At 47.0% G+C, this 27,120-nt stretch overlaps 1 protein-coding gene across 1 annotated transcript in view; it reads left to right on the top strand.

The window, feature by feature from the left end:
- The first annotated feature begins 2,371 nt into the window (after positions 1 to 2,371).
- The window catches only part of CEP20 (centrosomal protein 20), an 87,166-nt gene continuing 62,417 nt past the window's right edge, over positions 2,372 to 27,120 (top strand). Inside the window, exons 1-3 of the mRNA XM_063934376.1 lie at positions 2,372 to 2,654; positions 3,272 to 3,469; positions 19,388 to 19,472. Of these exons, the coding sequence (XP_063790446.1) occupies positions 2,627 to 2,654; positions 3,272 to 3,469; positions 19,388 to 19,472 (311 nt within the window). The 5' untranslated portion in view covers positions 2,372 to 2,626. The remainder of the gene's footprint in view (positions 2,655 to 3,271; positions 3,470 to 19,387; positions 19,473 to 27,120) is intronic.

The raw sequence follows: 27,120 nt of genomic DNA, 5'->3' as shown, positions 1-27,120 counted from the left end.
CAGGGTCCTACCCGTTTCAGACCGGTTTAATTGTGCAGTGTGAAAGGGTCTGAAACGGTATTTGCAAGCCCCAGAAGGTGATAGGCTGTCTCCATGTGTGATCTCACAAGGCAGAAGCAGGAAATAAACATTTAAAATGACAACCACTGTTTTGTATGGGTGAAACGGGTTCAGTGTGAAAGGTACCAAAACGGTAATGAAATGGTAATATACTGGTTACAACATGCGATGTGAAGGGGGTTTAACTGCTCAGACCCGTTTTAAGAACCGTTTAAAAAACCGTTTCAAAAGCAGGTTTTGCGATGTGAAAGCAGCATTAGCTGCTAGGGTAAGACTTGTTATTAGTAATCTTTCTTTAGTATTTGTTTAATTAGAATATCTTGTGTGTGTAATGATTTGGATAATGCTGTAATGGTATGGAAAACAACACATCCAATACATATAGGTAGTGCCTACAAGATGCAGACAATCCAGTGTTCACAATAAAATAACATCCAATACACTATAATCATAATTTACTTATATGTTTAGGGATGAATTCACACAAGGTCAACTTGCATTTGGAATTTATTGCATAGGCATCACATGTATCATATATATTGTTAGTGAGAAGAAAAGAAATATCACAGCAAATATATATTGCAAACAAGAAACCCTGCTGCTGGGTCCGCTCTGAGGAGAAGCTCCGCCCCCTTAATGGCGCTGTCTTCCCGCTCGTCCAAGATTATACTGGCCTGAGGATTTTCTGCTGGCTGAGATCCGAGGACCCCGACAGGCTTTCTGGTCAGTGTAGGGTTAAGGCGCCGGCTCAGGGCACCCCTCACAGCGCCGCACCATGTACCGCTGAGCCACCGGAGCGCAGTGAGTACTGCGCTCCCTACCCTGGAGCCGCCATCTTCACATCGGCTCCCCGCTTGCTCTGCAAGGGGGTGGCGGCATGCTGCCAGGGTGAGCGTTCCCCTGTGGCGGGGAGCGATCTATCCCCTCTGGAGCTCAGTATCCAGATAGTGGCTCAGACCCCACAGGGCGAACACTGCTCCCCCCCTCAGTCCCTCGATGCAGGGAGGCTGTTGCCAGCAGCCTCCCTGTAAAATAACAAACTCTAAAAAAACTTTTACTAAAGAAGCTCTGTAGAGCTCCCCTAGCTGTTACCGGCTCCTCCGGGCACATTTTCTAAACTGAGTCTGGTAGGAGGGGCATAGAAGGAGGAGCAAGCCCACACTCTCAAACTCTTAAAGTGCCAATGGCTCCTGGTGGACCCGTCTATACCCCATGGTACTAATGTGGACCCCAGCATCCTCTAGGACGTAAGAGAAATATGTGTGTGTGTATACAGTGATTGCACTTACACGCTATAGGACATCTTTTATCCACAAATTACAATCGATCCATTTTCACAAACTGATGGTGTTCCAGGAAATGTGCTCTGCAACCAATGCAGCTTTTATGTGACTGTCCCACCATCCTAATAGTGAATATTTTTGTCACAACTGCTGGGAGGTATGTCATGCTACTGTGAGTGCATACCTCCGAACATGACCTTCTGCAGGAGGGGCAGAATGCTCTGCTTCTGGACTTCCTTCTTACTGTATGATTGCCATCACCTGTAGTGAAACACCTTTCTTATCTATTACCTGTTCAACACAGGTGCCGGCAATCATACATTAAGAGAAAAATCCAGAAGAAAAGCATTTTGTCCCTCCTGGAGAGGGTCATGTTGGGAGATATGTGAGTGGGGACATCTCGTGTGCTAGACATGCCCCTAGAGTGGCGCAGCAATGCAACTAACAGAGTGTGGCCACACCCACTGCAGGGGGTTACTGTACGGGGGCCCAGGATTTCTCTTGGAAGCCCTGATCATGTCTCACAATAAGGTTGATTCTATATCGGAGTGAGAGAAGGGACCTTCTGACGTACTAGGGGAGGAGACACGTCACCAGGGGGAGGAGCTACAGCCGAACAGGGTACCCGAAAAGTACTCTTGCGGGCTCGATTCGCTCGCCACGCTTCGGGCTCAGTGGCTCACTCCGCTCCGCTCGCCACCTAATCACTAAAGGTAACAGAGCCTCCAACATGACCCGCCCCACTAGGTACAAAATGCTCTGTTTCTGGACTTCCCTTTTAATTTATTATTGCAATCACCTGTGAAGAAACAGCTTTCTTATCATCTAACTAGTTCAACACAGTTGATGGAAATCATAAATTAAGAGGGAAGTCCAGGAACAAAGCATTTTGTACCTAGTGGGGCGGGTCATGTTGGAGGGTCTGAGGTAATAGTTGGTGGCGTGGATAGTAGAGGAACTATCCCGCTGGCCTAGCTCCTCCCCCTTGTTTCGTGGCTCCTCCCCCAGACGGAAAAGGACCCTTAGCCCACTTGAATCTAGCATCAACCCTCACAATAAAGCAGAAGAAGCGAACAGTGATCTCTGCAAAAATGGCTGCAGCAGCGAAGACACTTTAAACAAGTGAAAACAGTCCCATTTAGCCCTCTAGTTTTAGCCTTAGTAATGCAGGGCGGAGTAGAAGGAACTACGCATGCGCGATGCTGTGGCGGTTACTGTTTTATTTGAGTCTAGTAACGTAACATTACAGTGTATACACAACAGCTGTGAGTGCTGGAAGCGTTATGGCGGCTGTGTCAGATCTAAAAGCCGGTGAGTATGGTCTCTAGCAGCAGCAATGCCTCTCTGCTAACAGTCCTGTGAGAGCTTATTATCCGGGAATATTAGCTGCCAGACCCCGATCTATCTGCAGACCTATTGACTGTCCGGTATTATAACTAGTCCTGCTGATCTTGTCCAGGTGCGGGAGACAAATGCTGTATTGTTACTACTCAGGCTGTGTGTGCTCGGCGTCTGCTGTAACTCTACAGTCCATAGTACATTTTGCAGCAACAGAAGATATAATGATGTGTGAATGTTACTTGATTTTCTTTTAACATCCTGAAAATGGTAAATGTGAAATACATAAATAACCAATCTGTATGTAGATTGATGACTGTATATAACAAACTATAACCATATTATAAGTAACCCAACACGTTATAAAGATTGATGATTCCCATGGGTCCCTGAGCTAGAGGAGCTTACAGTCCAGAGATTCTCAATCACAGTGACTAACTTGCCGTTAGGTCTGCTGCTTTTGCAACATTGCCAATGACTGTCACCCTGCACAAAGCAGTGTAATGTAACGCTGTATGTGTTGCCATGGTAATGTCTCCTTTGTTTCTAAGATCTGACCACAATCCTAATCAACTCTAATGTTTCTGCAGTTCTAACGGATACATTGGATAAAAGAGGCGTATTGGGACAAGTTAAAGCCCGGGTCCGCGCAGAGGTCTTTGCCGCTTTGGATGATCAGAGTGAACCCAGGCCAATACTGTCACATGAGAACCTCCTTATTAATGAAATGATCAGGGAGTATTTGGCATTCAACAAGTACAAATACACAGCATCTGTTTTATCAGCAGGTATGGTTCCCCACCACATTCAGCCCTGCTGGCGTAAACGCGTATCTTCTGTGCTCTATTCAGATTAGCGATCTGTGTAACGTCCTATGCGGATTCAGTGGGGAATTACATTATCGCCCATGTACTGCTTCACACATCCCCAGGAAAATACAGCAGCCCCAAATCGCTGTTTCCTGCACGTCTCTATGATGTGCGTAGGAAACTTGCCAATGTTCTGGCAGTGTGGTGCCAGCGTTCTGCCCGCCCAGGCATGTTTTTTTGGGGGGGAAGGGGGGCACTTTGCTGACCTTGAGCAATGAATTCTGCCTGGAAACCGTTACTTCAGTTTTTCACCCTGCTTTAAAACCAGGGGTCAGCTACCTAACTTGTGGATTATTTGTATTGAGTGTTCTGCACTGTGATGTGTGCTTGTGCACCTTCAGAAACAGGCTGCAGTACATTGTGAATAGTTTATATTGCCGAGTGCCAATGGAAGATGTGAAAGTGATGTGGCAGGGGGTGGAATGGTTATGTCTTACCTGCCACCTTTTGTGTCTCATGGCATCATGTTTTGAATCAAGCATATTCTGATGACTGCTACATATGGGTGATTGTGTAGAGCAGTGGTTCCCAAACTCGGTCCGCAAGGCACCCTTATGGTCCAGATTTTAGGTATATCCTGATAAAGCTAACTATTTATCTTATAACATTCACTATAAATGGGTAAGAGACTCAGTACGCAATTGGCGTGTGGGGTACCGTAAGGGTACGCACTTAGCGTAGCATACGCTCGGCCGTGATCGAGACGCACATGCGACACGCTCGCTCACAGCTTAATGCGTGGTGTCGAGCACGCTATAGGCGGCCGACTACCGCAATGCTACGCTACCAGCGTAGCGGACGCTCGAGTCCACGAGGAGAACACGAGCGGCGCAGACGCTCACGGGATGACAATCAGTAAACCTTGAATGTAACACACAGAAAGGATACTCTTATACTGTAAACCTTGTACTGAAATACTGTAGCGATGTAACGCTGCTTAACCTTGTTAATGCTAAAGCTGCTTGAGCGTTTGAGACGCTCCTATTACCCTCTGCAATATAATAAACACACGATACCTTGCTAAGGTTCCAACACCTTTACTAACAAGCTTTTAGTTATATCGAAAAGGGGAAACAGTTTACAAGTCATACACTACAAGCTAACATATCATTCTAACAGAATATCTAGACAGAAATATACAATAGCGTCACAATCCTATACTATAACAGAGAGAGAGAGTATGGCCAATACAAACAGAGAACAAGTTGGTTACAGAGAATAACTTACACACACTGGGAACGATCGCTGCGCAGCTTCTGGTACCAGCTCCAAGTTAGTCAAGATGAAAACCGTTTGTGGAGAGTGCGAGAGCTGCCCAGGCTGGCTGATCTTATATACACTGCGTACAGTACACTACAAAGGGACCTATAATCTCATTGTTCATTGGACACAGGAATGTCTCCTCGCATCATAACAAAAGGTCATAGGTTAGTTTGAACAGGTGGGCTGTGACTATATCAAACTGCTCAGGTGGGAGGGAATCTGAAGATTCCCGACGAATGGGTAATGAATCGCAAATATAGTATATGTCCAGAAAATACTAATGGCCATAACTATACGCTGGAGCGATTAATCTTTACCTAACCAGCACCGGATTGTTTCTAATAAAATGTTCTTTAGTTAGGTACCAGACACAGCTGCTCAAACCCTGTCTGACCCTTCGTACCATGCAAAGAGGGATTCCTCTGTCCAGCGACCCTTTACATTAAACAAACTTACAGTCATTATTAAGGGGAACATTATCTATAAAACATACTATTTGGTTTTATTATTTAACGATTGAGTCGCCCGCTAGACGCACACGAACTCTACCGTAAATGCACATGCCACGCGCTCGAGCGCATGGCCGAGGAGGCGCCATCACGCAGCTGCGAGTATCCGTACGCACGGGAGAGAATGTGCACGTGCAGCAGGCACGCGCATGAGGTGAATATATGGCAACGTGTAGCATGATATTTTTCCGACTTTGACAATCCATTATTTCTCTAACGTCCTAGTGGATGCTGGGGACTCCGTAAGGACCATGGGGAATAGACGGGCTCCGCAGGAGACTGGGCACTCTAAAGAAAGATTCAGTACTATCTGGTGTGCACTGGCTCCTCCCTCTATGCCCCTCCTCCAGACCTCAGTTAGAATCTGTGCCCGGCCAGAGCTGGGTGCTCCTAGTGGGCTCTCCTGAGCTTGCTAGAAAGAAAGTATTTTGTCAGGTTTTTTATTTTCAGAGAGCTTCTGCTGGCAACAGACTCTCTGCTACGTGGGACTGAGGGGAGAGAAGCACACCTACTCACTGCATCTAAGTTGCGCTTCTTAGGCTACTGGACACCATTAGCTCCAGAGGGATCGAACACAGGTACCTAACCTTGATCGTCCGTTCCCGGAGCCGCGCCGCCGTCCCCCTCGCAGAGCCAGAAGTACAGAAGCAGCAGAAGCAAGAAGACATCGAAATCGGCGGCAGAAGACTCCTGTCTTCACTTAAGGTAGCGCACAGCACTGCAGCTGTGCGCCATTGCTCCCGCAGCACACCCACACACTCCGGTCACTGTAGGGTGCAGGGGGGGCGCCCTTGGCAGCAATTAAGATACCTGATGGCAAAAGTATACATATATACAGTCAGGCACTGTATATATGTGCGAGCCCCCGCCATTTTTACACATGAGAAGCGGGACAGAAGCTCGCCGCTGAGGGGGCGGGGCCTTCTTGTCTGCACACCAGCGCCATTTTCTCTTCACAGCTCCGCTGGAAGGACGCTCCCCAAGCTCTCCCCTGCAGTATACAGGTGCAATAGAGGGTAAAAAAGAGAGGGGGGGGGCACATAAATTTAGGCGCAGATATATATATATATATTTCAGCATCTACTGGGTAAACACTAAGGTACAGTGTAATCCCTGGGTTATATAGCGCTGGGGTGTGTGCTGGCATACTCTCTCTCTGTCTCCCCAAAAGCCTTTGTGAGGTCCTGTCCTCAGTCAGAGCGTTCCCTGTATGTGTGCGGTGTGTCGGTACGCCTGTGTCGACATGTTTGATGAGGAAGGATACGTGGAGGCAGAACAAGTGCAAATAGATGTGGTGTCGCCCCCGACGGGGCCGACACCTGATTGGATGGATATGTGGAAGGTGTTAAATGATAATGTAAGCTCCTTACATAACAGATTGGATAAAGCTGTAGCCTTGGGACAGTCGGGGTCTCAACCCATGCCTGCGCCCACAGCGCAGAGGCCGTCAGGGTCTCAAAAGCGCCCAATATCCCAGTTAGTTGACACAGACGTCGACACGGAATCTGATTCCAGTGTCGATGACGATGATGCAAAGTTGCAGCCTAAAATGACTAAAGCCATCCGCTACATGATTGTGGCAATGAAGGATGTGTTACACATTTCTGAGGAAAATCCTGTCCCTGACAAGAGGATTTATATGTATGGGGAGAAAAAGCAAGAAGTGGCTTTTCCCCCGTCACATGAATTGAATGAATTATGTGAAAAAGCGTGGGATTCCCATGATAGGAAGGTAGTAATTTCCAAGAGATTGCTGATGGCGTATCCTTTCCCGCCAACGGACAGGTTACGCTGGGAATCCTCCCCCAGGGTAGACAAGGCATTGACACGCTTATCTAAGAAGGTGGCCCTGCCGTCTCAGGATACGGCCGCCCGAAAGGATCCTGCGGATAGAAAGCAGGAAGCTATCCTGAAGTCTGTTTACACACATTCTGGTACGCTGCTGAGGCCAGCAATTGCTTCGGCCTGGATGTGTAGTGCGGTAGCAGCATGGACGGATACTCTGTCTGAGGAGTTAGATACCCTGGACAGGGACTCTGTTCTAATGACCCTGGCACATATAAAGGACGCGGTCCTATATATGCGGGATGCCCAGAGGGACATTTGCCTGCTGGGCTCTAGAGTAAACGCAATGTCCATTTCTGCCAGAAGGGTCTTAGGGACTCGGCAATGGACAGGGGATACCGACTCTAAAAAACACATGGAGGTTTTACCTTATAAGGGTGAGGAATTGTTTGGGGACGGTCTCTCAGACCTAGTTTCCACAGCTACGGCTGGGAAGTCAAATTTCTTGCCTTATGTCCCGCCACAGCCTAAGAAAGCACCGTATTACCAAATGCAGTCCTTTCGTTCGCAAAAGAGCAAGAAAGTCAGAGGTGCATCCTTTCTTGCCAGAGGCAGGGGTAGAGGAAAGAGGCTGCACCACGCAGCTAGTTCCCAGGAACAAAAGTCCTCCCCGGCTTCCACTAAATCCACCGCATGACGCTGGGGCTCCACAGGCGGAGCCAGGAGCCGTGGGGGCGCGTCTCCGACATTTCAGCCACCAGTGGGTTCGCTCACGGGTGGATCCTTGGGCTATACAAGTTGTGTCTCAGGGATACAAACTGGAATTCGAGGTGACGCCCCTCACCGTTACCTAAAATCGGCCTTGCCAGCTTCCCCCATGGTAAGGGAGGTAGTGCTGGCAGCAATTCACAAGTTATACCTCCAGCAGGTGGTCGTAAAGGTTCCTCTCCTTCAACAGGAAAGGGGTTACTATTCCACTATGTTTGTAGTACCGAAACCGGACGGTTCGGTCAGACCCATCTTGAATTTAAAATCCCTGAACATTTATCTGAAGAAATTCAAGTTCAAAATGGAATCGCTCAGAGCGGTCATTGCAAGCCTGGAAGAGGGGGATTTTATGGTGTCTCTGGACATCAAGGATGCTTACTTGCATGTCCCCATTTATCCACCTCATCAGGAGTACCTCAGATTTGTGGTACAGGACTGTCATTACCAATTCCAGACGTTGCCGTTTGGGCTCTCCACGGCACCGAGAATATTTACCAAGGTAATGGGGGGAAAGTGCTCACCTTCTCGAGGGCCGCAGGTTTGGCATACAGGACTGGGTCCTGGTGACCACGGATGCGAGACTCCGAGGATGGGGGGCAGTCACTCAGGGAAGAAACTTCCAAGGGTTGTGGTCAAGTCAGGAGGCTTATCTGCACATAAATATCCTGGAACTAAGGGCCATATACAACGCCCTGAGTCAAGCGGAGCCTCTGCTTCGCAACCAACCGGTGCTGATTCAGTCAGACAACATCACCGCAGTGGCTCATGTAAACCGCCAGGGCGGCACAAGAAGCAGAGTGGCGATGGCGGAAGCCACCAGGATTCTTCGTTGGTCGGAGAATCACGTGCAAGCACTGTCAGCAGTGTTCATTCCGGGAGTTGACAACTGGGAAGCAGACTTCCTCAGCAGGCACGACCTCCACCGAGGAGAGTGGGGACTTCATCAAGAAGTCTTCACGCAGATTGCAAGTCAGTGGGAACTGCCACAGGTAGACATGATGGCGTTCCGCCTCAACAAAAAGCTAAAAAGGTATTGCTCCAGGTGAAGGGACCCTCAGGCGATAGCTGTGGACGCACTGGTAACACCGTGGGTGTTCCAGTCGGTCTATGTGTTTCCTTCTCTTCCTCTCATACCCAAGGTACTGAGAATCGTAAGGAAAAGAAGAGTGAAAACAATACTCATTGTTCCGGACTGGCCAAGAAGGACTTGGTACCCGGAACTGCAAGAAATGCTCGCAGAGGAACCATGGCCTCTGCCTCTCAGACAGGACCTGTTGCAACAGGGGCCCTGTCTGTTCCAAGACTTACCGCGGCTGCGTTTGACGGCATGGCGGTTGAACGCCGAATCCTAGCAGAAAAGGGCATTCCGGATGAAGTTATTCCTACGCTGATAAAGGCTATGAAGGACGCGACAGCAAAGCATTATCACCGTATATGGCGAAAATATGTTGCTTGGTGTGAGGCCAGGAAGGCCCCTACAGAGGAATTCCAGCTGGGTCGATTCCTGCACTTCCTACAGTCAGGTGTGACTATGGGCCTAAATTTAGGGTCCATAAAGGTCCAGATTTCGGCCCTATCCATCTTCTTTCAAAAAGAACTGGCTTCACTGCCTGAGGTTCAGACGTTTGTTAAGGGAGTGCTGCATATTCAGCTCCCTTTTGTGCCACCAGTGGCGTCTTGGGATCTTAACGTGGTGTTGGATTTCCTGAAATCCCACTGGTTTGAGCCACTTAAGACCGTGGAACTAAAGTATCTCACGTGGAAAGTGGTCATGCTGTTGGCTTTAGCTTCAGCTAGGCGTGTGTCAGAATTGGCGGCTTTGTCATGTAAAAGCCCCTATCTGGTTTTCCATATGGACAGGGCAGAATTGCGGACTCATCCGCAGTTTCTGCCAAAGGTGGTGTCATCTTTTCATTTGAACCAACCTATTGTGGTGCCTGCGGCTACTCGTGACTTGGAGGACTCCAAGTTGCTGGACGTAGTCCGGGCTTTGAAGATTTATGTAACCAGAACGGCTGGAGTCAGGAAGACTGACTCGCTGTTTATCCTGTATGCATCCAACAAGCTGGGTGCTCCTGCTTCAAAGCTAACTATTGCTCGCTGGATCTGTAACACGATTCAGCAGGCTCATTCTGCGGCGGGATTGCCGCAGCCGAAATCAGTGAAAGCCCATTCGGCAAAGGAAAGTGGGCTCTTCTTGGGCGGCTGCCCGAGGGGTCTCGGCATTACAGCTTTGCCAAGCTGCTACTTGGTCGGGTTCAAACACTTTTGCAAAATTCTACAGGTTTGATACCCTGGCTGAGGATGACCTTGTGTTTGCCCATTCGGTGCTGCAGAGTCATCCGCACTCTCCCGCCCGTTTGGGAGCTTTAGTATAATCCCCATGGTCCTTACGGAGTCCCCAGCATCCACTAGGACGTTAGAGAAAATAAGATTTTACTCACCGGTAAATCTATTTCTCGTAGTCCGTAGTGGATGCTGGGCGCCCGTCCCAAGTGCGGACTTTCTGCAATACGTGTATATAGTTATTGCTTAACAAAGGGTTATGGTTATGTAGCATCGGTTGAGTAATGCTCAGTTGTTGTTCATACTGTTAACTGGGTAAGTTTATCACAAGTTGTACAGTGTGATTGGTGTGGCTGGTATGAGTCTTACCCTGGATTCCAAAATCCTTTCCTTGTAATGTCCGCTCTTCCGGGCACAGTTTCCATAACTGAGGTCTGGAGGAGGGGCATAAAGGGAGGAGCCAGTGCACACCAGATAGTACCGAATCTTTCTTTTAGAGTGCCCAGTCTCCTGCGGAGCCCGTCTATTCCCCATGGTCCTTACGGAGTCCCCAGCATCCACTACGGACTACGAGAAATAGAATTACCGGTGAGTAAATTCTTATTTATACATGCTTGGGCGCAGGTGATTTTAATTAGTACAGCTGTAGCTGCGCTTATCGTGGCTACATCTGTGGCAAATGGGCAGTCTTGGCGCTACTAGGCACGCCCGCGCTTAACCGTGCTAATCTGCGTATTTAGCTGCTCCCATTCATGCGAATCGTGCGCGTCTTAGATCACGCTGAGATGTAGCCACGATGAGCGCAACTACAGCTGTATTTCGCCATCTGTGAGGAACCATCTGTGCTGAGCCATGGATATCTTTAAAACCTGGACTGTTCAGGGGCCTTGAGGACCGAGTTTGGGAAATGTAGAGCTATTCATGATACATTGTTTTCTAAATGTTCTTTAACCACTTGCCTGGCATGGTTGCATTTAGATGCGACAACACCAGCAAGTGCTTTATCAGACCTGGTCGCACAGGATGCGACCAGTCAGATATAGTGTTTACAGCTGCAGGGAAGAGAAACTGCCTGATGCTGCCGCTCTCTGGGGGACCAGAAGGACCCTGTTACTTCCCACACCCTCCCCAGGATCCCCCACTCAGTGGCTGCAGACAATGGCAGTCACTGGAAAAGTGTAAATTAACCTCCACAAGCCCCCTCTGTGTACCCGGTGGCTGTGTCTGCTTTTAAAATTAAAGCCGCAATGTTTCTGATGGTGTCGACCGATGTTCTGTTGTTTGGGAAAAAAATGGTATATATATTTTTTACAAATATTAATAAATAAATAAATAAAATGTTAAAAAATAAAATCACTTTGGATAAATTTGAATATGTGTACAAAGAAAGATGTGACACTATGGTATGGTGCGCTAAAAAGTACCACTATGCAGCCAAATATGTGAATACCAAATCAGGAGGATTCCTCCAACCTCCACCACAACATGCACAGAACAACAATAGGTATCACTTATCCAGCGCTGTGATTTGTAGATCCGCCAGGGATATACTGGTCTGACTCGCTTCCGGAGTAATGTTAGTTATATCCGGATAATATGTGGGTAGAACAAAAGGGTTTGTATAGTGAAGTACAGTAAAAACACCTTCACACGTCCGTCTGTGACAGCAGAGGCCACCCAGGACGGACGTGTGACGGTGATACCGGACGATTGGTTGCAGCATTTCCTAACACCGAGGGTGCCCGGGACTCGCCTATATTATGCTGTTTTGAACTAAAACTCTGGTAATTGCGCTCACTATATCTGTGCTGGATGAATTCGCTGTATATTTGTTTTATGTGGAGCAGGATTTTTTCTATGTAATAATATGTAAATTAAAAAGGTGTTTTTACTGTACTTCACTATACAAACCCTTTTTCTCTAACGTCCTAAGTGGATGCTGGGGACTCCGTAAGGACCATGGGGAATAGCGGCTTCGCAGGAGACTGGGCACATCTAAAGAAAGCTTTAGGACTAACTGGTGTGTACTGGCTCCTCCCCCTATGACCCTCCTCCAAGCCACAGTTAGATTTCTGTGCCCGACGAGAAGGGTGCACACTAGGGGCTCTCCTGAGCTTCTTAGTGAAAGTTTTAGTTTAGGTTTGTTATTTTCAGTGAGACCTGCTGGCAACAGGCTCACTGCATCGAGGGACTAAGGGGAGAAGAAGCGAACTCACCTGAGTGCAGAGTGGATTGGGCTTCTTGGCTACTGGACATTAGCTCCAGAGGGACGATCACAGGCCCAGCCTGGATGGGTCCCGGAGCCGCGCCGCCGGCCCCCTTACAGAGCCAGAAGAGCGAAGAGGTCCGGAAAAATCGGCGGCAGAAGACGTTCCTGTCTTCAATAAGGTAGCGCACAGCACTGCAGCTGTGCGCCATTGCTCTCAGCACACTTCATACTCCGGTCACTGAGGGTGCAGGGCGCTGGGGGGGCGCCCTGAGACGCAATAAAACATGATAAAAATACCTTACATGGCAAAAAAATACATCACATATAGCTCCTGGGCTATATGGATGCATTTAACCCCTGCCAGAATATACAGAAAAACGGGTGATAAGGCCGCCGAAAAGGGGGCGGAGCCTATCTCAGCACACTGGCGCCATTTTCCCTCACAGCTCAGTTGGAGGGAAGCTCCCTGGCTCTTCCCTGCACTACAGAAAGGGTTAAAAAAGAGAGGGGGGCACTAATTAGGCGCAGTATTAAAACATACAGCAGCTATAAGGGGAAAAACACTTATATAAGGTTATCCCTGTGTATATATATATATAGATATAGCGCTCTGGTGTGTGCTGGCATACTCTCCCTCTGTCTCCCCAAAGGGCTAGTGGGGTCCTGTCCTCTATCAGAGCATTCCCTGTGTGTGTGCTGTGTGTCGGTACGTTTGTGTCGACATGTATGAGGAGAAAAATGATGTGGAGACGGAGCAGAGTGTCTGTAACAGTGATGTCACCACCTAGGGGGTCGACACCTGAGTGGATGTACTGTTGAGAATTACGTGACAGTGTCAGCTCTGTATAAAAAAACAGTGGTTGACATGAGACAGCCGGCTACTCAGCTTGTGCCTGTCCAGACGTCTCATAGGCCGTCAGGGGCTCTAAAGCGCCCGTTACCTCAGATGGCAGATACAGACGCCGACACGGATACTGACTCCTGTGTCGACGGTGAAGAGACAACCGTGATTTCCAGTAGGGCCACACGTTACATGATTGAGACAATGGAAAATGTTTTATACATTTCTGATAATACGAGTACCACCAAAAAGGGGTATTATGTTCGGTGAGGGAAAAACTACCTGTAGTTTTCCTGAATCTGAGAAATGAAATGAGGTGTGTGATGATGCGTGGGTTTCCCCCCGATAACAATTGATAATTTCTTAAAAAGTATTGGTGTATACCCTTTCCCGCCAGAGGTTAGGGTGCGTCGGGAAACACCCCCTAGGGGGGATAAGGCGCTCACACGCTTGTAAGAACAAGGGCTCTACCCTCTCATGAGATGGCCGCCCTTAAGGATCCTGCTGATAGAAAGCAGGAGGGTATCCAAAAATGTGTTCACACACATACTGGTGTTATACTGCGACCAGCAATCGCCTCAGCCTGGAGGTGCAGTGCTGGGTTGGCATGGTCGGATTCCCTGACTGGAAATATTGATATCCTAGATAAGGATAGTATATTATTGCCTATAGAGCATTTAAAAGATGCATTTCTATATATGCATGATGCACAGCGGAATATTTGCTGACTGGCATCAAGTATAAGTGCGTTTGTCCAATTCTACCAGTAAAATGGTCAGGTGATGTGGATTCCAAACGGCATTTGGAAATATTGCCTTTGAAAAGGGACATTTGGGGTCGGTCTTTTAGACCTGGTGGCCACGGCAACAACTGGGAAATCCACGTTTGTACCCCAGGTCTCCTCTCAAAATAAGACGCCGTATTATCAGGCGCAGTCCTTTGTTGGCAAGCGGACAAAAGGTTCCTCTTTTCTGCTCGTGACAGAGGGAGAGGAAAAAGGCTGAAGAGATTAGCCAGTTCCCAGGAACAGAAACCCTTTCCCGCCTCTGCCAAGCCCTCAGTATGACGCTAGGGCCTTACAAGCTCAGGCACGGTGGGGGCCCGTTCTCAATGAATTTCAGTGCGCAGTGGGCTCACTCGCAAGTAGACCCCTGGATCCTTCAGGTAATATCTCAAGGGTACATATTGGAATTCGAGACGTCTCCCCCTCGCCGTTTCCAAAAGTCGGCTTTACCGACGTCTCCCTCTGACAGGGAGGCAGTTTTGGAAGCCATTCACAAGCTGTATTCCCAGCAGGTGATAATCAAGGTACCCCTCCTGCAACAGGGAACGGGGTATTATTCCACACTATTGTGGTACCGAAGCCAGACGGCTCGGTGAGACCGATTCTAAATCTAAAATCTTTGAACACTTACATACAGAGGTTCAAATTCAAGATTGAGTCACTCAGAGCAGTGATTGCGAACCTGGAAGAAGGGGACTACATGATGTCTCGGGACATCAAGGATGCTTACCTTCATGTCAAAATTTACCCTTCTCACCAAGGGTACCTCAGGTTATGGTACAGAACTGTCACTATCAGTTCAGACGCTGCCGTAGGGATGGTCCACGGCACCCCGGGTCTTTACCAAGGTAATGGCCGAAATGATATCCCTTAGAAGGAAGGAAATTTTAGTTATCCCTTACTTGGACGATTCCCTGATAAGGGTAAGATCCAGGGAACAGTTGGAAGTCGGTGTAGCACTATCTCAGGTAGTGTTGCGGCAGCACGATTGGATTCTCAATATTCCAAAATCGCAGCTGGTTCCGACGACTTGTCTTCTGTTTCCTAGGGATGTTCCTGGACACAGTCCAGAAAAAAGGTGTTTCTCCCGGAAGAGAAAGCCAGGGAGTTATCCAAGCTAGTCAGGAACCTCCTAAAACCGAACCAAGTCTCAGTGCATCAATGCACAAGGGTTCTGGGTAAAAATGGTGGCTTCCTACGAAGCAATCTCATTCGTTAGATTCCACGCAAGAACTTTCCAGTGGAACCTACTGGACAAATGGTCCGGGTCGCATTTTCAGATGCATCAGCGGATAACCCTGTCACCAAGGACAAGGGTATCCATCCTGTGGTAGTTGCAGAGTGCTCATCTTCTAGAGGGCCGCAGATTCGGCATTCAGGACTGGGTCCTGGTGACCACGGATGCCAGCCTGAGAGGCTGGGGAGCAGTCACACAGGGAAGGAATATCCAGGGCTTAGGGTCAAGCCTGGATACATCACTTCACATAAATATCCTAAGCTAAGGGCCATTTACAATGCTCTAAGCTTAGCAAGACCTCTGCTTCAAGGTCAGCCGGTGTTGATCCAGTCGGACAACATCATGGCAGTCACCCACGTAAACAGACAGGGTGGCACAAGAAGCAGGAGGGCAATGGCAGAAGCTGCAGGGATTCTTCGCTGGGCGGAAAATCATGTGATAGCACTGTCAACAGTATTCATTCCGGGAGTGGACAACTGGGAAGCAGACTTCCTCAGCACGACCTCCACCCGGGAGAGTGGGGACTTCACCCAGAAGTCGTCCACATGATTAAAAAACTCGACCGGTATTGCGCCAGGTCAAGAGACCCTCAGGCAATAGTTGTAGACGCTCTGGTAACACCGTGGGTGTACCAGTCAGTGTATGTGTTCCCTCCTCTGCCTCTCATACCCAAGGTACTGAGATTGATAAGATGGAGAGGAGAAAGCACTATATTCGTGGCTCCGGATTGGCCAAGAAGTACTTGGTAACCGGAACTTCAAGAGATGCTCACGGAGGATCCGTGGCCTCTACCTCTAAGAAGGGACCTGCTCCAGCAAGGACCCTGTCTATTCCAAGACTTACCGCGGCTGCGTTTGACGGCATGCCGGTTGAACACCGGATCCTGAAGGAAAAAAGGCATTCCGGATGAAGTCATCCATATCCTGATCTAAAGCCAGGAAGGATGTAACCGCAAAAACATTATCACCGCAATTGGCGAAAATATGTTGCGTAGTGCGAGTCCAGTAAGGCCCGACGGAGGAAATTCAACTGGGTCGATTCCTACATTTCCTGCAAACAGGAGTGTCTATGGGCCTGAAATTGGGGTCCATTAAGGTTCAGATTTCGGCCCTGTCAATTTTCTTCCAAAAAAGAACTAGCTTCAGTCCCTGAAGTTTAGATGTTTGTAAAAGGGGTACTGCATATACAGCCTCCTTTTGTGCCTCCAGTGGCAATTTGGGATCTCAATGTAGTTTGGGTTCCAAAAGTCACATTGGTTTGAACCACTTAAATCTGTGGAGTTAAAATATCTCACATGGAAAGTGGTCATGCTGTTGGCCCTGGCCTGGGCCAGGCGCGTGTCAGAATTGGCGGCTTTATCCTGTAAAAGCCCTTATCTGATTTTCCATTCGGACAGGGCAGAATTGAGGACTCGTCCTCAGTTTCTCCCTAAGGTGGTTCCAGCGTTTTCACCTGAACCAACCTATTGTGGTGCCTGCGGCTACTAGGGACTTGGAGGAATCCAAGTTGCTGGATGTTGTCAGGGCCCTGAAAATATTTCCAGGACGGCTGGAGTCAGGAAATCTGACTCGCTGTTTATCCTGTATGCACCCAACAAGCTGGGTGCTCCTGCTTCTAAGCAGACTATTGCTCGTTGGATTTGTAGTACAATTCAGCTTGCACATTCTGTGGCAGGCCTGCCACAGCTAAAATCTGTAAAAGCCCGTTCCACAAGGAAAGTGGGCTCATCTTGGGCGGCTGCTCGAGGGGTCTCGGCTTTACAACTTTGCCGAGCAGCTACTTGGTCAGGGGCAAACACGTTTGCTAAATTCTACAAATTTGATACCCTGGCTGAGGAGGACCTGGAGTTCTCTCATTCGGTGCTGCAGAGTCATCCGCACTCTCCCGCCTGTTTGGGAGCTTTGGTATAATCCCCATGGTCCTTACGGAGTCCCCAGCATCCACTTAGGACGTTAGAGAAAATAAGAATTTACTTACCGATAATTCTATTTCTCATAGTCCGTAGTGGATGCTGGGCGCCCATCCCAAGTGCGGATTGTCTGCAATACTTGTACATAGTTATTGTTACAAAAATCGGGTTATTATTGTTGGGAGCCATCTTTTCAGAGGCTCCTCTGTTATCATACTGTTAACTGGGTTCAGATCACAAGTTATACGGTGTGATTGGTGTGGCTGGTATGAGTCTTACCCGGGATTCAAAATCCTTCCTTATTGTGTACGCTCGTCCGGGCACAGTATCCTAACTGAGGCTTGGAGGAGGGTCATAGGGGGAGGAGCCAGTGCACACCAGTTAGTCCTAAAGCTTTCTTTAGATGTGCCCAGTCTCCTGCGGAGCCGCTATTCCCCATGGTCCTTACGGAGTCCCCAGCATCCACTACGGACTATGAGAAATAGAATTATCGGTAAGTAAATTCTTATTTTTTTTTACCCACATATTATCCGGATATAACTAACATTACTCCGGAAGTGAGTCAGACCAGTATTTCCCTGGCGGATCTACAAATCACAGCGCCGGATAAGTGATACCTATTGTTGTTCTGTGCAAATTTGAATATGTGTTCTACACCTAATTCACTCAAAAAAACAAAAAAAAAAGACATTTTGTGAGTGGTTTTTGGGAGAAAAAAAAAGTTGGCAGTTAAGTGATTAATGGGGAGGCTAAAGTGTGTTGCAATTGGCATGGCATAGTATGGTGCAAGTTTTGTTTCTATTCTAAGAGTAATAATCGCATTTACGTTTTTAGTAATGTAATAGTTATTTACTTCAAGGTCATAGTAAGTTAATAACCCTAAGTGTAGATTTAGGACAAGCTCTAATTCTTAACATCTGGAGGGCTTTTAAGTTTGGCAGGTCTATCATAGTATACATTTTTAAAAACCAGTAGCTAACAAATGCATTGTAGGTCATCACCGTTTTTTGGAGATCCTGTAAGCGCCATATCGTACATTGCACAGCAATAGTTTGTGGTTTATGCTGAAATTCTAGACAGGTACCATCTAGCTTTCCAACAAAAACAAACCATGCTTGGAAAGAATTCTGGATCTTTGAGGCCTCCGTTCATAAACTCCTTGTAACATCCGTAAAAAATAAATAAAAAAAATGTTCATTTAGTATTAAATGAATTTCATTTTGCACTGCTATTCAGGATCTTCAAATGCAATTTCCAAAAACATTGTTGAGACTTTCTGACATCTTAACTGGGAACAAACTCCGATGTGGATGCAAATCTATGTGAACATGCTGTATGTGTAAGCCGCAGGAGGCATCTTCTGTAGAAGGCCCTTTGCCGGCTTCTCTGATCCACTGGTTGCGATCAAGGCGCAGCATCGGATCAACATCGCAGCCATCTGTGGTAGCATCGGACATCTGAATTACTCTCCTGTTACTCAGGATGTCCGGCAAAAGTACACTGCTGGGTCCAATGAAACTGCGTCCGAAGCCACTGGTTTCAGAACGTACAGAAAACCTATCCGACGTACCTCCATTTTGAGGAACACTCCCATCTCCTTCCCCAAATGCCTGCAGTATGTCAATCATGCTGCAGCCTCCAGGGCATTGCAACTGGGATGACAGTAACATTGCAGTACATGCCTCGGTGCATGCGCAGTCCTGACACCATCGGCCATTTGTAACCGTATTGGTATTGTTTGCAGGCCTGAATCAGGCCTTTACTGAGTGTACAGGGGCATGTTTCTGCGACCAGTCAGTAGGGAGAAAGATTAGTACTTAACCAAGAATCCGTCAAACAATATAAAAAAAAAAATGTTCTTAAACCAATAAAAACGTTTAACACAGACAGTACCACGAGGCTTCCTTCTCCCCACACTTCGAGACGATGTAGATATTTGTATAACAGAGCTGCATAGTCTTAACATCCCTTATGCAAACAGTGACGGTTACATTGCGGTTGTAACCTTACAATATTTATTTTAACTTGAGCGCATTTTTATGGCACCATTCTTATCTTCATATTGGTACTATAGTGCGTTGCGTTGTCTTTTCCAGCTGGGCATGCTGAATTTATTTTTATCTGTTATCACGTGGTGTCCCCCCCCCCCAGTCCATTAAACTTATTATAAACTGTTGTTGTTACAGTTTATTTGCACTGGTTCTTTGTTCACAGAAATAAGAACATGTACTTATTGTGTTTTGTAGAAACTGGTCTGCCTGATATTCCTTTGGATCATTCCTTCCTAGCCAGAGAGCTACACCTTGTGGAAGATTCCAGCGCGCAGTCAGTGTAAGTAGTAAAGGTCTTTAGTTTGCTGTCTGTGTATTTGGACTGTTGGATTTTCTTGCATCCATTTAGCGATGTTGTGTTTTTGTGTAAACTACAATATTAGCATGAACTTTACCATCCTATTCAGAGTCTTTCTATTCATATACGCTTATGTTACTAGTGCTGTATGTATCGCATTGATCATTGGACACCACAGCAGGTAGCATTGCTGCCTAACAGCGCTGGGGTCATGGGTTACTTTCTAACCAGTCTGTGTGGAGTTGTGTGTTCTCCTGAAGTCTGCATGAATTTCCTGTGGGTGCCCTGCTTTCCTCCCACACCCCAAAGAAATATGGATACCGATTAAATTTACCCTAGTGCTGGCGTCCATGTGTGGTAGGGAATATAGAGTGTAAGCACCAGTGAGGTGTGTGATTTTAATATTCTCTGTAAAGCACTGTGCAATATGTAGGTGCTATGTTAAAAATAATGTTATTTTTACTTTATTGTGGTAGCATATTGCCCTTAAGCAGTAGCGTAACTCCCACCCCCGCAGCCACTGCGGAGGCGCCGCCCCTGATTCAGAGCAGATTTACATGCGGACTAGCACTTACATGCACTTCCAAAATGGCCGCTTCCATGGAGGAGACATGCTGGAAACCCTTGCCATTAAACCCTTGGCAACGATTAGGTAATTTAAAAGTAATTAGAAACCTTATAGTAGGGCTTAATGTGTAATTGGCATTGCGATGTGTGGCATAATGTATCACGGACATTGTGGTATAATATATACCGGGCATTGCGATGTGTCACAGGCATGACGGAGTGTGGTATACTGTATCACGGGCATTGTATGTGGTATAATATCTCAGGGGCATTGCAGTGTGTGGTATAATGTATAACGGGCATTGTATGTGGTATAATATCTCAGGGGCATTGTAGAGGTAGCATAATGTATAAAAAGCATTGCGGTGTGTGGCATAATGTGTCATAGGCATTATGGTGTGTGGTATAATGTCTCGGACACTGCAGTGTGTGGCATGATTAATAACAGGCATTACGGTGTGTGGCATAATGTCTAAGGGCCATTGCAGCGTGTAGCATAATGTGTAAGGGGCATTACTATAGGGAAGAATAATGACAAATAATGTAAGGGGCATGAATCAGGATTAATTATTTTTCTCTTACGTCCTAGAGGATGCTGGGGACTCCAAAAGGACCATGGGATATAGACGGGATCCGCAGGAGCTTGGGCACACTGAAAAGACTTTGACTGGGTGTGAACTGGCTCCTCCCTCCATGCCCCTCCTCCAGACCTCAGTTAGACTTTGTGCCCAGGAGTGACTGGACACACACTAGGGGAGCTCTACTACTGAGTTTCTCTAGAAAATACTTTTGTTAGGTATTTTTATGGCTATAGGCTCCCTGCATCGAGGGACTGAGGGGAGAGAAGTCATACCTACTTCTACTTCGTTAAAGGCTCTGCTTCTTAGGCTACTGGACACCATTAGCTCCAGAGGGTTCGATCACTTAGTTCGCCTAGCTGCTGGTTCCCGGAGCCGCGCCGTCACCCCCCTCACAGAAGCCAGAAGAAAGAAGCCGTGTGAGTATGTGAAGATCCAAAGACATCAGACGGCAGAAGACTTCAGTAACGAGGTAGCAGCGCAGCGGTAGCGCTGCGCTCCATGCTCCCACACACTTCACCAACGGCACTTGCGGGTGCAGGGCGCTGGGTGGGGGGGCGCCCTGGGTAGCATGTTACTGGGGTCTTAAAGGGCTGGCAGACAGGCATTTTCGGTGCCCGGGCCCCGTTTTCCATACCCCCGCCAGCATAACATTTTGAATTTTTGCGGGACTGAAGCGTGGCGGGAAGGGGTGGGGCTTAGCCGCACAGCTCACCAGCGCCATTTTCTCTCATCCACAGCCGCTGCATGAGACGCTGGCCCGGGACCTCCAAGCTCCATTCAAGTAAAAGAGAGCAAATAGGGGTGTCACAGATATTTGGTGCATATATATATATATATATATATATATATATATATATATATATATATATATATATATATATATTTTAATAAAGAGCAGCGCTTTTCCACATATATTGTTTGGTGTGATATATGGGCGCTGGGGTGTGAGCTGGCATACTCCCTCTGTGTTTTCTCTCTCCGGGCTTCCTTGTGGGTCTGTCACCTAGCTGAGGCATTGTGTGTGTGTGTGGTGTGTCAGTACTACGTGTCGGCATGTCTGAGGCCGAGTGTTACTCCCCAGAGGAGGTTGCTGGGGGCGCAGAAAAGGGACTGGAGATGGCTCTGTCGGCACAGCCGACACCTGATTTGGTTACGATGTTAAGTGCACTTAATGCAAATGTGGCCTCATTGTCTAAGAGATTGGATAAATCGGAGTCTCAGATACAAGTGTCAGAGTTGGCGGCCTTATCTCACAAGAGTCCATACTTGATCTTCCATTCGGATAGAGCAGAATTGAGGACTCGTCAACAATTTCTACCGAAGGTGGTTTCTTCGTTTCACATTAACCAACCTATTGTGGTACCTGTGGCTACGGATGCTGTGGCAGTTCCAAAGTCTCTTGATGTTGTAAGAGCTTTGAAAATTTATGTCGCCAGAACGGCTCTTGCCAGGAAAACAGAGGCTCTGTTTGTCCTGTATGCTTCCAACAAGATTGGAAATCCTGCTTCTAAGCAGACTATTGCACGCTGGATTTGTAGTACGATTGAGCAGGCTCATTCTTCGGCTGGGCTACCGGTGCCGAAGTCGGTAAAGGCCCGTTCTACCAGAAAAGTGGGCTCGTCTTGGGCGGCTGCCCGAGGGGTCTCGGCACTTCAGCTTTGCCGAGCAGCTACGTGGTCGGGTTCAAACACCTTTGCTAAGTTTTATAAGTTTGATACCCTGGCTAATGAGGACCTCATGTTTGCTCAATCGGTGCTGCAGAGTCGTCCGCACTCTCCCACCCGTTCTGGAGCTTTGGTATAGACCCCATGGTCCTTTTGGTGTCCCCAGCATCCTCTAGGACGTAAGAGAAAATAGGATTTTAGTACCTACCGGTAAATCCTTTTCTCCTAGTCCGTAGAGGATGCTGGGCGCCCATCCCAGTGCGGACTGTTACTTGCAGTGTATTATTGCTGGTTAAATTCGTTTACACGCGGGTTGTGTATTAGTTGTATTCAGCTTGTTGCTGTTGTTAATTCATACTGTTATCTGGTTTCCTGATACTCCGGTTGTACGGTATGTTTGTGGTGTGGGCTGGTAGGTTTTCTCGTCCTTAGTTTAAACAAAAATCCTTTCCACGAAATGTCCGTCTCTCCTGGGCACAGTTCCTATAACTGAGGTCTGGAGGAGGGGCATGGAGGGAGGAGCCAGTTCACACCCAGTCAAAGTCTTTTCAGTGTGCCCAAGCTCCTGCAGATCCCGTCTATACCCCATGGTCCTTTTGGAGTCCCCAGCATCCTCTACGGACTAGGAGAAAAGGATTTACCGGTAGGTACTAAAATACAATTTTTTTCCTGTGGTCGCCAATGTCTCGGCGTGCAGGCTGCAAAACTGGGGTATAAGGTAGAAAATATGTTTAGGGAGCAGTCCGAACTGGCGCTAAGCAGCTTAGATGTAACAGATTTCGAATAAATGTCACCACATTTAGATATACAAACAGAAACCAGAATTTTGAAAACTGCAATACATCACAAGCGCTTAAAAACGTTAATACAATATCACCAAAACGTTCCTTTTGGGTTGAATGTGGCGTTTTCTTTATCTGAATTTTTTTCTTTAGTTCAGACCATTTGGATGTGAAGTCTCCAGCAGAGATAATATGAAATAAAACAGACATAACAAAAAACACCAATGTGTAGTAAATCTTTGTTAACACTTGTAGTAATGAAATATATATTAATGTCTCTTAAAAACTGAAGAGGATCCAAAGCGTACCCCACTCACACTTTAAACGGGGGTAATAAACACATCAAGGTTTCTTTTATAGGGATGATGACTTCTACCACTTTTTTTTACACCTGGTGTGGATCTCAAAGGATTCAACCAAACAGAGCTGTGACTTTTATAGTTCTTAGATGAGGGAGATTGATGCGTACCCCAACACTCACACTAGGAGGGCAGATGTTAAACCTATCAAGGTATCTTTTCCTCCTTAAGGTGGAGATGGTGATCCGGTGCAGCGTATTCCAACTCACAATTCAGACTATGAAATCTCCAGAAAAGATGACATGAAAGAAGAAAATGGCAGGAGACAACCAATGTGTAGTATGTTCTGTTAACACTATTAGTAGTCAGTGAGGTATGTATTAAATGCCTCTAACTAACTAGAGTGATTCCAAAGTGTACCCCACTCACACTTTGAACAGGGATCATAAAACACATCAGGGTTTCTTTTTATAAAGATAATGACTTCTACCACTTGTATTACACCCGGTGTGGGACTCAAGGAATTCAACCAAACAGAGATGTGATGAGAGAGACTGATGCGTACCCCAACACTCACACTCAAAAGGCAGGTGCAAAACCCATCAAGGTATCTTTCTCTCCTTGAAATGAAAAATAATGATCCAATATGGCGTACACCAACTCACAATTTGAGATACTGGATGACTCCCATAAAGGTATATTTAAGGTTCCAGATGGGGAATGATATTTCATTCATTCAAATATCATTCCCCATCTGGAACCTTAAAGATACCTTTATGGGAGTCATCCAGTATCTCAAACTGTGAGTTGGGGTACGCCATATTGGATCATTATTTTTAATTTCAAGGAGAGAAAGATACCTTGATGGGTTTTGCACCTGCCTTTTGAGTGTGAGTGTTGGGGTACACATCAGTCTCTCTCATCACATCTCTGTTTGGTTGAATTCCTTGAGTCCCACACCGGGTGTAATACAAGTGGTAGAAGTCATTATCTTTATAAAAAGAAACCCTGATGTGTCTTATGATCCCTGTTCAAAGTGTGAGTGGGGTACGCTTTGGAATCACTCTAGTTAGTTAGAGGCATTTAATACATACCTCACTGACTACTAATAGTGTTAACAGAACATACTACACATTGGTTGTCTCCTGCCATTTTCTTCTTTCATGTCATCTTTTCTGGAGATTTCATAGTCTGAATTGTGAGTTGCATACAAAAGGAAGACAATTTTTTCTCAGTATAAGCGCCCAATGTAAATGTCAATAATAAAAATAACATATATGTCCCTTGAGGGTATTCGGTATGGTGATCCTCAGTAGTTCAACGAATGTCCTCAGTTGATGTAATTAGTGTCCAGTCATTATTACATGGAAAGAAACAGACATACAATGTGTACTAATGTTTTTTAAATAATATTAAATACACAAGAAGTCCTTTATCCCATCAGCATAGCAGAAAGGCAGTAGCATGGATAGGGGATCTGTATAAAGTGCGTACCCCAACTCACACTAGGAAGAACGGATATGTGCACATAAAGGTTTCTTTTAGAATTCTTCACCCTTGCTGTGTATCCTCCACCATGAAGTATGCATAGATGAGCATGCCTAAACTCACTTAAAAATGAAGATGAACCAAGTGTATAAAGGTATCATTCACATCTATTTCTCTGACGTCCTAGTGGATGCTGGGGACTCCGTAAGGACCATGGGGATATAGCGGCTCCGCAGGAGACAGGGCACAATAATAAAAGCTTTAGGATCAGGTGGTGTGCACTGGCTCCTCCCCCCATGACCCTCCTCCAAGCCCCAGTTAGATTTTTGTGCCCGGCCGAGAAGGGTGCAATCTAGGTGGCTCTCCTGAGCTGCTTAGAATAAAAGTTTAAGTTAGGTTTTTTTCTTTCAGTGAGACCTGCTGGCAACAGGCTCACTGCTACGAGGGACTTAGGGGAGAGAAGTAAACTCACCTGCGTGCAGGATGGATTTGCTTCTTAGGCTACTGGACACCATTAGCTCCAGAGGGAGTCGGAACACAGGTCTCACCCTGGGGTTCGTCCCGGAGCCGTGCCGCCGACCCCCCTTGCAGATGCCGAAGTTGAAGAGGTCCAGAGGTCCAGAAACAGGCGGCAGAAGACTTTCAGTCTTCATAAGGTAGCGCACAGCACTGCAGCTGTGCGCCATTGTTGTCAGCACACTTCACCAACAGTCACCAACTGTCACTGAGGGTGCAGGGCGCTGGGGGGGGCGCCCTGGGCAGCAATGTATAATACCTTTTTATGGCTAAAATACATCACATATAGCCCTTGAGGCTATATGGATGTATTTAACCCCTGCCAGATCTCACAAACTCCGGGAGAAGAGCCCGCCGAAAAGGGGGCGGGGCCTATTCTCCTCAGCACACGGCGCCATTTTCCTGCTCAGCTCTGCTGTGAGGAAGGCTCCCAGGCTCTCCCCTGCACTGCACTACAGAAACAGGGTTAAAACAGAGAGGGGGGGCACTTATTTGGCGATATGATTACATATATAAAAATGCTATAAGGGAAAACACTTGTATAAGGGGTTGTCCCTGTATAATTATAGCGTTTTTGGTGTGTGCTGGCAAACTCTCCCTCTGTCTCCCCAAAGGGCTAGTGGGGTCCTGTCCTCTATCAGAGCATTCCCTGTGTGTGTGCTGTGTGTCGGTACGTGTGTGTCGACATGTAGGAGGACGATGTTGGTGAGGAGGCGGAGCAAATTGCCTGTATTGGTGATGTCACTCTCTAGGGAGTCGACACTGGAATGGATGGCTTATTTAGGAATTACGTGATAATGTCAACACGCTGCAAGGTCGGTTGACGACATGAGACGGCCGGCAAACAAATTAGTACCTGTCCAGGCGTCTCAGACACCGTCAGGGGCTTGTAAAAACGCCCATTTACCTCAGTCGGTTGACACAGACACGGACACTGACTCCAGTGTCGACGGTGAATAAACAAACGTATTTTCCTTTAGGGCCACACGTTTCATGTTCAGGGCAATGAAGGAGGTGTTACATATTTCTGATACTACAAGTACCACAAATAAGGGTATTATGTAGGGTGTGAATAAACTACTTGTAGTTTTTCCTGAATCAGATAAATTAAATGAAGTGTGTGATGATACGTGGGTTTCCTCCGATAGAAAATTATTGGCGGTATACCCTTTCCCGCCAGAAGTTAGGGCGAGTTGGGAAACACACCTTAGGGTGGATAAGGCGCTCACACGCTTATAAAAACAAGGGGCGTTACCGTCTCCAGATACGGCAGCCCTCAAGGAGCCAGCTGATAGGAAGCTGAAAAATATCCTAAAAGTATATACACACATACTGGTGTTATACTACGACCAGCAATCGCCTCAGCCTGGATGTGCAGCGCTGAGGGGGCTTGGTCGGATTTCCTGACTGAAAATATTGATATCCTTGACAGGGACAAGATTTTATTGACTATAGATGCATTTCTATATATGCGAGATGCGCAGAGGGATATTTGCATTCTGGCATCAAGAGTAAATGTGATGTCCATATCTGCCAGACGAAGACACGACAGTGGTCAGGTGATGCAGATTCCAGACGGCACATGGAAGTATTGCCGTATAAAGGGGCGGTCCATCGGACCTGGTGGCCATGGCAACAGCTGAAAAATCCACCTTTTGTTACCCCAAGTCACATCTCAGCAGAAAAGGACACAGTCTTTTCAGTCTCAGTCCTTTCGTCCCCATAAGGGCAGG

This window comes from Pseudophryne corroboree, chromosome 7 (genome assembly GCF_028390025.1).
Source record: "Pseudophryne corroboree isolate aPseCor3 chromosome 7, aPseCor3.hap2, whole genome shotgun sequence".
In the NCBI taxonomy this organism is placed as follows: Eukaryota; Metazoa; Chordata; class Amphibia; order Anura; family Myobatrachidae; genus Pseudophryne; species Pseudophryne corroboree.
Note: the sequence above shows the minus strand (reverse complement) of the source record. Positions and strands in the feature narration are given on the sequence as shown.